The 12,720-nt window shown below is 28.1% G+C and overlaps 1 protein-coding gene across 1 annotated transcript; it reads right to left on the bottom strand.

The window, feature by feature from the left end:
* Positions 1-526: 526 nt before the first annotated feature.
* On the bottom strand, positions 527-2,170 carry LOC108339074 (protein CHLORORESPIRATORY REDUCTION 6, chloroplastic). The gene is made up of 4 exons (XM_017576227.2): positions 1,878-2,170; positions 1,343-1,474; positions 1,012-1,220; positions 527-927 (listed from the first exon to the last, which is right to left on the bottom strand). The coding sequence occupies exons 1-4, from the start codon at positions 2,077-2,079 to the stop codon at positions 721-723; spliced, it is 750 nt and encodes a 249-aa protein (XP_017431716.1). The 5' UTR covers positions 2,080-2,170; the 3' UTR covers positions 527-720.
* Positions 2,171-12,720: the final 10,550 nt, after the last annotated feature.

Genomic DNA, 12,720 nt, shown 5'->3' with positions numbered 1-12,720 from the left:
AAAGTTGTTTTCTGTTTTTATATTGTTTCCTATTTAAGTATAAACATTTAATATTGCTTATAAAAATGTACCTCATTTGAGAAGGAACAGAAAAATAAATGAAAGTATCGTATTTTATACCCTGTGAATTGTTTAACAAAACAAGGTACTGAGTGAAGAATCTTAGATATAAACTGTATTCATATTTGTGTCTTTCTAGTAATCCTCACTTGAAAGATTGGTTAAAATCTTGTCAAGAGGTAGAATTTTTGGATTCCACCTACATCGGGAGAGACCTTATTTGTTAATCCATGTCCATTTTCTGAGATACTAAAGAGACTAATTTTTAATCAACATGACAGTGCTATCTTCATTCGAACAAGACATTGGGGTCCAAGACTTCTAAATTTTTAAGCTTAATCCATGACATTGGTTTTAAATTTTTACAGCTGTGTAAAGTTGAGTTTAGTAAACTCATTTAGTTCAGAATATTTGTCGTACCAAGGAAGATTACACTATTTATTTACCTTAAATTTACGACCTCTAGTTCAATAAGCGTAGTGATCCTTTTTTATTGTATTTATGACTCACATAAGATACCAATGTCACTGCTCCTTTGCATGTCTACTTACTGTTAAAATGCTTACACTACATCATATACTGAATCAAACCAGAAACAAGAAAATTGTTATTCTCATTCTCGGGGTACTGATTTATAGTACTGTCTGTTTAGGCACCCCTTTACGATAGATCAAGCGGATGCTTATCAACAAAGTCATATAGTTCATCTCCAATTCTAAATCCAAGCATTCTGGCCATATCATTTGCTATCAATTTAGGCTTGGGAATGTTGTGATGCTTCAACCAGGAATACACAATGAAGACTTTCTTCATGACGAACAGTTCCAAGGCCTCCGGGTTGAAAACAATTCCCATTTTCAAATTCATCTGCAGCATAACATAAACATACTGTGTCAGAATCAAAACATGTTTTCCCTTTTTCACACACAAGCATGCAGTTCTTAACATCACCTGGTGTGGAACCATCATTGCAGCATACCGAGCCAGTTCTCCAGCTCTCCAATCCAACAAAACTGGCAACCATGGATAAGTAGCATCAAGTCTCACAAACCATACCCTAATATCAGGATACTCTGACAATTCTCTAGGATCATGAGGATCTTCTCTTTTATAGTTGATGGTGAAGCCAATTGAGCGCTCAAGAAACTCTTTTGGTTCAACTGCAACATTAACATCACCATGTACAGCATCCAAGTTAACAATGAAGTTATGAAGCTGTTTCATGAATGTATATCCAAAAAGTAGCTAAACAACCTTGAAGGTTACATATCAGAATGCCTACCAGATAAAGGAGACTTCATGCCTGTTGCAGCTTGAAAAGGGGACAAGTCAAGACGAGTAATAATATCATTGTCAATAACAACTTCAAATCGGCCTTCAGTTGGGGGCAGAGAAGGTGCAACTTTTTGTTCATCTGTCAACCAAAGTCTGTTCAAATGTAGTATAATACATTCCATCAAACGCATGGAGCACAGTTCATTGCAACGAAATTACGTGGATTAAGAAAGAAAGTAACATTTTATGAATCTTTGATTTGAAACGGATTTAGGAGGCCCTTTAATTGAAATCAACAGTGTACATATCTTCAATTTTCATTATGCACAATTTTACATTTTAGTTCAGCTTCTATCCACTGTGAGTTCAAAATAGTTTACAATTCTCAATCAATCAGGAACCAATATTAACATGAACTTCAAATATGTACTGTAAAAGTTAACAAATCTATATGAATTTATATTAATATATCTAAGAATGATAACCTATAATAAGCATTAAAAAGTGACAGAAAAAGTATAGAATGATTGTGATTGTGTTACCATCATCATCAAACAAGGAGAGGTCGAAGTTTCCTTGGGGATTGTAGGCAACGGAGACAGCAACATGTCCTCTCTGATAGGGAGGAGGAGGAATTGGAGAGGTAAGGGAAATTGGTTTGCAAGAAAAACATGAAATGGATGGTTTTGGCAAAGGAGAAAGTGGAAGCAATGGTTTGCATTTCACTGAGGAAATAGCCATCATGAGTTTGCAATGTGTGAGAGTTGCAGGCAGAGAACTGCATAAGCAGTTAATACCGTTTCTATCCACAAAATTCTCTGTCCTTACATTTTCCTCATACTTCTATCCACTTCTTTAAACCCACTTTTTGGGCCTTTCATCAAATATATAATTAATTTCAAAAATATAGATAATAGAAAATTATATAGAGATATATGTTAGAAATTCCAAAAAATTATTTTAATTGCTTTCAATTTTATCACTAATTTTTTTTCGAAAGAAAATGTTTTGGGTCCTTTTCACTTATAAAAATATTTATTTTTATTTAATCCTTAAATTTGTTAAAATTAAAAATTAATTTCTATATAAATAAGACTTTTTATCTGTGTTAGTCCTTTGTACACATACACTAACATTTTACCTGATAATATATAGCTACTTTTAGTATTAAACGCAGCTGTGATTACAATATTATATTTAAAAATGTTTCTAAATGTTATAATATAATACATTTTTTTGGCTTTTATTTATTACATTGGTATGGATATGTCAATAAAATGAGTATTTTTTTTTCTTTAACTTTTTTAGAGAAATATCAAAAGACAGATGCTCCCTGCATCATTACCGAACTCTCTGCACCATTTCATATTTATTTTGTCCTTGCTCTAAAACGGATGTCAATATCCGTTTCATCATGTTAACATCCATTTACATATTTTATATTTTAGTTTATTACTTTTATTTAAAAAGAAAAATCTTCAATGGATGTGGCACATCCATTTTAATAAATCTTTTCAAAATATTTTAATTATTATTTCAATAATAATACATAAATTAAATTAATTATTATTATTTTATTAAATAAAATAAAATTAATTTATAAATAATTAAGTAATAATTTTAAAAAAATTAAATAATATTTATATATTAATTTAAAATATAACAAATTAAAAAACTAAAAACTAAAAAAAAACTATAACATTGCCACATCCATTAACGGTTAACGGATGTGGCACCGTTTTAATAAATTTTTTAAAAATATTTTGATTATTATTTAAATAATAATACATAAATTAAATTAATAATAATTATTTTGTTAAATAAAATAAAATTAATTTATAAATAATTAAGTAATAATTTTAAAAAAATTAAATAATATTTATATTTTAATTTAAAATATAATAAATTAAAAAATAAAAAACTTAAAAAATAAAAACTATAATGGATGTCGCCACATCCTTTCTAATAAAAATTTTAAAAATATTTTAATTATTATTTAAATAATAATATATAAATTAAATTAATAATAATTATTTTATTAAATTAAATTAATTTATAAATAATTATTTAATAATTTTAAAAAAATTAAATAATATTTATATATTAATTTAAAATACAATAAATTAAAATACTAAAAATTAAAAAAAAAATTCAACGAATGTCCACATCCGTTTAAGAAAAGAAGAGAGGGTGTAGGATATTTTAAAATATGAAAGATGATTTTAGAATTTTAAAAAAATGTGATGATACAGGAAGCAATATAGAATAGTCTAGAAAATAATCCTCGATTATAAATCGTCAAACCACCTCAAAAAGTTCGAAACTAGCATGTAATCGACCTGATCTCTAAAATAGACAAAAGTTGACATATAAATTTTGTACATTATACTTTAATTTATTATAATTTGGTACCCTTAAACCAGGTCATGATAGGTAAATAAATTTTAAAATGAATAAATTTTTTGGTACAAAATTGAAATCATGGAATTATTTTCTATAAAATAAAATCCCTTAATTCTTTATTAATTGATGTACAACATGCTATTGCTTTGGATCTTTAATAAATTTGATTTGAGTTTGGAAATCTCATCGTTATGGTATTTTTAGTATATTTTTAAAACGAGAAATGTTGTAACACAATGTTTTTTAAAAACACAACAGAAAACTAGTAAAAAAGTTCCAACAGAAACTCTTAATTTGACTCATACGATGTGAAGTTCAATTTCCGATTACACATAAAATTTATTAGTAAATATGTGAAGTTCAATTCCCAATTACACATAAAACAATATTTAGTAGTAAATTGTAGAATTAACGTTCGAAGAATTAGTCCTATATAATGATATATTTTAATTAATTAATTCGAAACAATTATGAATATCCGCATTTTTTACTGTGTTATCTTATTTTAATGAGTTAAAATTTAAAATATATATTTATATTAATTTTATTTATCTATTTTATATGTATTATTATTTTATATATTTGATTTGTAGTTTATAATTTGAATTAAAAAATATTTAAAAAACAATATAAATTACATATATATATAAACATAATTTGTATTATGATGCAGTAGTTCAATTTATTTTAAGAAATGGGATATTTTTTTTTTCTTTTTCTTATGTAATTCTAGTGGAGTGGTAACTTTTTTGCCCTATAGTTTTTGTTTTCTTCTATGGTTGCATACATACAGAGTGATATTTTTAAAATTTTAAAATATAAGTAAGGGAAAGTGGTAACATGAATTACGTATATTAAAATGGGAGAAATGTCTTTCTTTTTTCAACACCTTTTTAGTATATTGTATCTCTGTTATTAATATGCTATAATTAATAAATTTAATAGCCCAATTCATATAGGTTAAGTTTATGATCTAAGTTTAAATTTATATATTTTCATTAGGAATGAAAATAAACATGTTTATTTGGGTAGTGTCCAAATTCGATTTGTTTTGATAAAAAATTCTCGTTTGATTAGCTACAAGTATAAATATGAATAATATATGATGTTTTAAATTATATATATATATATATATATATATATATATATATATATATATATATATATATATTATAATCTTTAGTTTCATAATTTCTTTTTTTGATACACAATTTTTTTTTTATTGTTTCTAATTTTTGACTTATTCTATATCCACAAAAATCACTAACTCAGTCTATTTTCTCTCTCCTTGTAACTTTTGTGCAGTTATATTCAAATAGTGTATTATGAGTTATTAGAAATCAAATAACTTTTTAGGTGTCATATTTAATTATTTTCTACTCATTTTTAATATTTTTATTTACTAATTTTTTTCACATAAAAATGTTACACTCTCTTTTTTAAGTGTTTAATAGCATAAATCCATCCTTTAACAGGTAATATAAAAAAAAAAAACTTATCTTATCCTTAATTCTTGTTCATTCGAAAAACTTTTGTTTTTTCAAAATAATATTATTTTTCAAGATTTAATAATTGAATATCTTAAAAGTTTTAATATATTTTCTAAAACACACATTTTATTCTTTTTACTTCTTTTTAATATTGTTATTTATTATTTTTTTTATGAAGTAGAATGTTATTTTGATTATTTTTTATATAATAATTTTTATTTTCTAATTCATTATCACATGTGTAGTTTTACAATCACAATTGTATAAAGAATTTTCACTTACTATAATATAATAATTTAATATTATTGTCAAGAATCTTGTTTATTATCATCCAATCTATATTGAAATTCAAAAAATTAAAGGTTCATTTTAAATTTTAAACAAAGTTCATGTTAAGTATCGGTTGACGTCCTAAAGTTTATCAATCATTTGTTATCACGTGAAAATTTATTAAAAAATATACAAAGCATGAAGGACCATACAAACTCCTTATATAAATTACATTTCATGAAATATAGACAAAATGTATCTGTTATGAGAAAAATCTTAATAAATACACGAGATAAAATGTTAAACCACTTGTATTGTTCTCTATAAATAAAAGTTAAAATTAGCGAACTTGTTTACATAATAATTTTTCTTATAAAAACATGAAAAACTTTAGATTTTATATGTTTTTTAAAAATACAAGCACTAATGTCATCTCCTTTAAAAACTCCAATAAATTACTCATTATTGATCTAATAAATCTAAACAAATTAAAATACAATCACTCTTCAACCAAAATCTTTAAATTTCCTCCTTCCAACGTGTTTTAATACATAAACTTGACATAAATTTTAACTATTATTTGTTTAATATTTATTCTTTATATGATTTCATTCAAATAATATATTATAATCTTTATTAACATAAAAAAGATATTTCATTAACATTTCGAGAAATTAAGTAAAAAGATGTTTGAAATGTTTTTAAATTTTAATATTTGTTTTCATATTATAATTTTTAACATTATTACTTAGATGAAAGCCTAATTTATATAAGAGATTTAGACTATTTTTAACCAAAAATTAGATTTATGTTTTTTTTTCTTATATAATGTTTAATTTTGTCATTTTTACTTAATAAAAAACTTAGACTCGCTTAAATTATTTATAACAAATATAATGTTTTCTTTCTCATGATTTCTATTTTTTAAAGAAAAAATTAATTAACCTTGAAACAGTAAGAAATCAAGTATGAACATGGTATTAATATATCCTTTATCAGATGTGACTAAACAAACATTAAATATGACTATAAAGATGAGATGAATTTTTTCTTTGAAAATGAATATGAACTAATGTCAGAGATGTCCACCCAGTCCTATTCTCATCCCTAATTTTACCTTATAACCCATGATCTTATTTTAACAAGTATTATTGATATTGTCTTATATAATTATGAGTTCATTTATCATGACAATTTTTTTTGTTGCAGTATATTCGTTACACATTTTTGGTTTCTACATGGTTGTATTTAAATATTATACAATTTTAAAATAAATAAAATTAACGTAGTTTGATTCAATTGATATACTCCCTGGATCATTTGATTATGTAATGATTTATTTATAATCTTGTTTTAGTTTCATGTAATAATGTTTCAACTAAAACTTGATCCTTTCTTTGCACACAAAGCTAAGAGTATGATGAGATAATTTATGTCTCTTTTCACTAATATACAATGTTTAGATTATGTTGATAAAAAAATTACCAAATTTATCTTTATATAATCTCCCTGCAAGATTTTGTAACAATTAATGTAAAAAAACATTAGCTTTTGGAATATATTTTTAAAGATTGCCAAGTCTTTATATGTTGGAGATGATTAAAATAAAACGAATTTATAGTAATTATAAATTTTATTTTATAAGTTGAAGTTTTAAGATTGAGTTGATTAAAGTTAATTTCTTAAGATTGTATTAGAGTCATTTAAAGTTTATTATAGTGAGATTTATTGTTTATTGAGACTATTATATCTAGAGTTGTCAAAACGGGTAACCCGGTCCGACTCACCACGGGTTGGTGGGTTAAACGGGTTGACTCATTGGCTCACTTAATTAACTTTTTTTTCACCATCTTCTTCTTAAATTCTTATAACATGCTACTTTGATCAATCAAATTGAAAAAATAATAATTGGACCAATTGATATAAAAGAAAATAAAACAAAAGAAATATATTGTTATATATATATATATATATATATATATATATATATATATATATATATATATATTCTAAGCTATCAAGCATAAAATTTTGCCAATTTAGTTTAATGAGACATACATAACCGTTTGACCAAGAAACTACATATAGCTGTTAACAAAAATATATAGCACAAGATAAAACTGTGATGCTTGTATATAGGTTTAAAAACAATATATTCTTGAATTATCCATCTATTAAATTGGAGTTCTGAATGGATAAATCCATTATGCTCTCTTTATCTCCATTTATAATATTATCCAATCTATAATCTTAGGGTTTTATTTCGAGAGGGGAACTTTTGGAAAGACAGTAGCGTGAAAGGCTCTATTGTTAAGTAAAGATTGTGCATTTTCAATAATTAATTTAATTAATTTGATTTTAAAAAAAATAGGATTTGAATAATTAATTTAATTTAATTAAAAAAATAGGTGGGTTGGTGAGCCAACCCGACCCATCACGGGTTCAACCCGTGTGAGCCAGGTCAAAATTGGCTCGCATAAAAAATTTTGCATTTTTTTTCAGTCCAACCCGGTTCAAACTCGTGGTGAACCGGGTTGGCTCACGAATTTCAACCCATTTTGACGACATTAATTATATCACTTATTATCAAACTATTATTATCACTATTAATGTATAATCACATATTTTATATATATATCAATTTGAGAAAATAGGTTGAAGATTTTATATTAACTAGAAATAAAATAAATTTATACTATAAATAGATGAAAATCTTAATTTAAAAATCGGTTGAGTTATTTATAAGTCTCTCAGACTTTATACTAATAAGGATCACTTGTTTAGATTGGAAAATAAAACTAAAAATTAAGAAACTTAAAAGATAAATTCCACGGAATAGTGTAGAAGCATGCTGGGTAATGTCATTGTTGATTTAACTATAGCTAAATTTCAGCTGGAAATATGTGGAAAGTGGCAGAACTTGTATTTCCAATTGAACCAGTGAGATAATTTTTATGTAGCAGCCTCACAAAATTAAAACAAAGACTTCTGGATTATAGAATCAAAAAGTTATTTTTTATTTCTGAAAATAACTTTCAAAAGCAAAATTTTATTTTATTTTTATGAGGGTGCAGGGAGAATTTAGGGGTGCAGGAAGAAACTACCAAGAAGTTAATGAGGATCGATTCAATTGATATATTCTATGGATCATTTAAAGACGTGCTGATTTATTTATAATCTTGTAGTTTTATGTGGCAATGTTTTGACTAAAACTTGATCCTGTATTTGCACACAAAGCTAAAAGTATGTTGAGATTTATGCCTCTTTTCACTAAGGTTAAGCGTTTAGTTGGTCACAGTTTGTTGATAAGAAGATTACCAAAATTTGGCTTCACATAATCTCGATGCAAGATTGTAACAATTAATATAAAAAACACTAGCTTTCGGAATACTTATAGGTCTATACTTTATAGTCCAAGTTTATATCTTTCTCTTAGATAAAATAATTAAAAAAGTGACAATTTCGGTTTCATAATCAAAAGGATATATATATATATGGTTCTTAAGAAACTAAAACCTAGTAAAAGTTTCAAAATTATCATCATATTTTTATAAGCTTCGATTTTTTTTAAACCATATAAGACCATTTCAAAATACAAAACTGCATTCTTGTGAGTTAATATACATGTGTGTAAACACATGCATGATATATACGGACATTATATATATCTATTTAGAGAGAGATGTACGTTTTTATTCTGTATACAAACTTACCAAAAACCTGTTACAAACACAGATAAATATATTTTGTAGATTACTTGTAGTCTCACCAAATATATATGTTGTTACTAGTACTAGATCATGTGGGTATTCTGAAAAATCCTAGACCTTTGTTTTGTGGATTAAACATTTGTTAGTGTTGTAGCTCTCACCATCACCATTTGAGTTGAATGTTCTTCCACATGTCTGTGTAGCTGTGTTGCACCGCTTGATCTGTGTCAAGTCTAACAATGACACTCCCTATCTGTGTCATGTCTGTGTTAGTCATCAGAGAGACTAATTGATTATTTCCCAAGACTATGGTTACAATGTTTGTTGGTTTGCATGGACCTATGAGAGGAAGAGATTATATATATATATATATATAGACCTTTGTAAAACTGCTGAATGGGCCACATGTAAAGGTTGTGTTGTGTGCGTAAAGTGCATCATAGATGTATGTCTAAGGATACATCACAGTGCTGACAATTCGTGTGAAGAACATGATCCACATTGTGTAAATGCCAAATTAGATATTTGGATAGTGTGGGTCATGTTAGTAATATATATGTTGATAGCTCAGTAGCAATGTGAGGATCCTTTATGAGGCTTTAGTAGTTTCGTGAAATCGTAAAGGTGATCGCGCAACTCAACCGACATGATTCTAACGTTGTTTCTTTTAGTGGTGCTGTCCCACATGACATGCTTTCATCAACAAACCAATCTCAATCATCTCATCTTATGTTACTACATTGACCTTTATAAAAGTAAGGAGCAATGCCATTGACACAATTATTGCAATCACAAATTCACACCATTTTATACCTGACCTGACTTTCCCGTTTTTAGTTTTCTGTGGTCCTACTCTAATATTTTTCAATAAAGTCACGTGCACAACATGTATGTGTACTCTTGCACACTCCACCAAAATAAAAATGTGCACATCAGTAGTGTGCATAGATTTATGCAGTGACTCATACCATTATGTTGCATTGCAGTTCCTTTCATCAGTTGCAGCAGGACTTCGTAAGTTAGTGCTGCTAATCATGAAGATAGCGAGATTTATGACTTATCATTTAACTATATAAAGGAAAGGGATGTGTTGATTCAAACAAACACAATTCAAACAGGTGAGTTGTGTTGTGAACATACTGAAAATGTAAGTGTTTCGGGTATAGGGTTGAAGTCCATTATCCAAAGCACTTCAAGTTGTCTCGAAGATCAAAATAACTCTTTAGTGGTACTCCATCATCCAAGTTACGTTGTTTGCTCTCCCTCCCTTTTGTCGAAGTCGTGCGGGCACTCCAATGCTAAAGTTAGTAATGTAACCGATCGGTTAGTTGGGCAAGTGATGCATATAATATGCATCGATGGTCTAAAATCATATATATAGGACCTTTATTTATACTAGTTGTAATGGACTTTTATCTTTCATTGACCTAATGACGACTCAATCACACTATAATCTGCATTAGGGTTTTAATGAGTTATTATTATTTATAATCATGTGGTCAACCTAATAATCGGTTGGTCTAGTGATCGGTCGACCTAAGTAATCAGTTCCTTTGGTGACGGTAAAAATAAAACATGAATTGTTTTTTCATGATTCACGGTATAAATTTCACAAGTATTTTTATTAGTGATTTTTGTTAGATTGAATTGAAGTTAAGAATTCATGGCATATACTATCAAAATGGAAGGTGGTTATTGAAGAGTAAGGTGAATATGGTAGATCCTCTTGTGGTCATTGAAAACGGCTCTGCACGTGACATAGGGTTTAAAAAAAGAAGGGATGGGAAATAAAATAGATGTGGAAGGAAGTGTCACATTAAAGAAGGAGGGGAAAGTGAGAGTGAGGTAGAATTCCAGTGGCTTCTGCAGATAGATCCCCTCGTGCGGCTCACCCGCTGACCCACACTTTCTCATTCTAATCTAACCTCATCATCTCTGCCAAAGTCGGGATCTTTTGACCTTTGACTGCCACACCATACACACAAACTTTATAACTTGTATTCTATCATGGAAAAGGATCCTCTACACTCTTCAGTTTTGGTCCTTGGATCCCTTGCACGTGACCTCCTTTGCTCATATGATACCATTCTGCTTTTCATGGCACGTGGGGTGGGGTTCACAATTCTTTTCTTCTCTTATAATAACGTCTCTCTCTACTCTACATTTGTTGAAGCTGTTATGTACTAAAATTTCACTCCCTTTGCTAGCTTCTTCAATTTATGTTCATTGTTATGCAATTTATGCATCATGAAAATAGTTATGTTAAACGTGGCTATGAGTTGCCAAATTGCCTTAGAATAATGGCTAAAAGAGCTTAGGAGCTATATAGAGCTGAAATTTCAAGATAAGTTAAACAAGGAATCAACTTGTTTTACTAGTCTTGTTGGTGAAATTGTTTTTCCAAAAGTGACACCACGGACTGTCAGGTATCACGCCAAGGCTAAGGATCACGTGAAACGGGAATTAGGAAAACCACATAGCAAGGGTAAAGGGTAAAGAAGGGAAAGAGAAAAACAATACTAATCTCTTATTCGTTCAAACCCCAAGAATAACTCTTGGTTATGGCCTAAAGGCACAACAAGCAATGTCCTCAAAATTAGCACTAAATTAAGCCCATAAAATAATTTGTCGTTAATTTTGCTGGTTAGTGCTTAATGAGTTGTGCCTGTCTGTCAAACGTTTGTTACAAATTTTGATAATTATTATAGTACACAGAGATTGGTTTAGTGGAGTGGTTGATTGGTTAATGTTGCCCATATTTGATTCCCCAAAAAACATGGGATTTCATCGTACATGTCTTGTTTCAGATTTTAGCTGGCTCAGTTTAGGCGATGCTGCCATCTCTGTGAGCCCATATGCACAGCACATAGCACTAGGAACCAATTTTTGCACTCAGTGGCTGAATAATTTGGTTTCGAAAGCATATATATATATATATATATATATATATATATATATATATATATATATATATATATATATATATATCTTCATTGTCATTGTTTTAGTTAGTCAGAAAATGGAGGATGGGAAAGTTTGCACCACAACTATATCATATTCTTTTGGCTTTGCTTTTGTCTTATTACAACACAGAACTAGCCATGATTTTTATAGTTCCTACACTCTCTATGTCACCTCCAGTAGATTAGAATTTTGGTCTGCAACAAAAGAGAAAACTGCCAGGCTGAGACAAAGTGCTAATTCCTACTACCCCACTTCCACTATTCCATAGAATTTCATGGTGTCAAAAATGAAACAATGAAATTGGTCCCATAGATTAACAAAACCTTCTAATCTTTGTCATTAGCAGCAGTAACATTCCCAGCTGGATTCGAGTGTTCATAAAACATGACTTTTTAACTACCTGTCATAATCATGGCTAGTTACCTACCTACAAGCCTCCTCAGAATTCTTGCCAAATTAACTCTCCAATTTATGCTCAGAATTCAACTCACTGTTCTCAATACTTTAGCCTCTTCAAGCTGCTAGACTGTTTATGCATGTGTGTTTAT

The sequence above is a fragment of the Vigna angularis genome, chromosome 1 (genome assembly GCF_016808095.1).
Source record: "Vigna angularis cultivar LongXiaoDou No.4 chromosome 1, ASM1680809v1, whole genome shotgun sequence".
NCBI lineage: Eukaryota > Viridiplantae > Streptophyta > Magnoliopsida > Fabales > Fabaceae > Vigna > Vigna angularis.
Note: the sequence above shows the minus strand (reverse complement) of the source record. Positions and strands in the feature narration are given on the sequence as shown.

Coding starts and splice junctions, on each gene's coding strand:
- LOC108339074 (XM_017576227.2), bottom strand. CDS start 2,079: ATGATGGCTATTTCCTCAGTGAAATGCAAACCATTGCTTCCACTTTCT. Junction 1,475..1,877: donor CTCCTTGTTTGATGATGATG/GTAACACAATCA, acceptor TTTGGTTGACAG/ATGAACAAAAAGTTGCACCT. Junction 1,221..1,342: donor CATGAAGTCTCCTTTATCTG/GTAGGCATTCTG, acceptor TTAATGTTGCAG/TTGAACCAAAAGAGTTTCTT.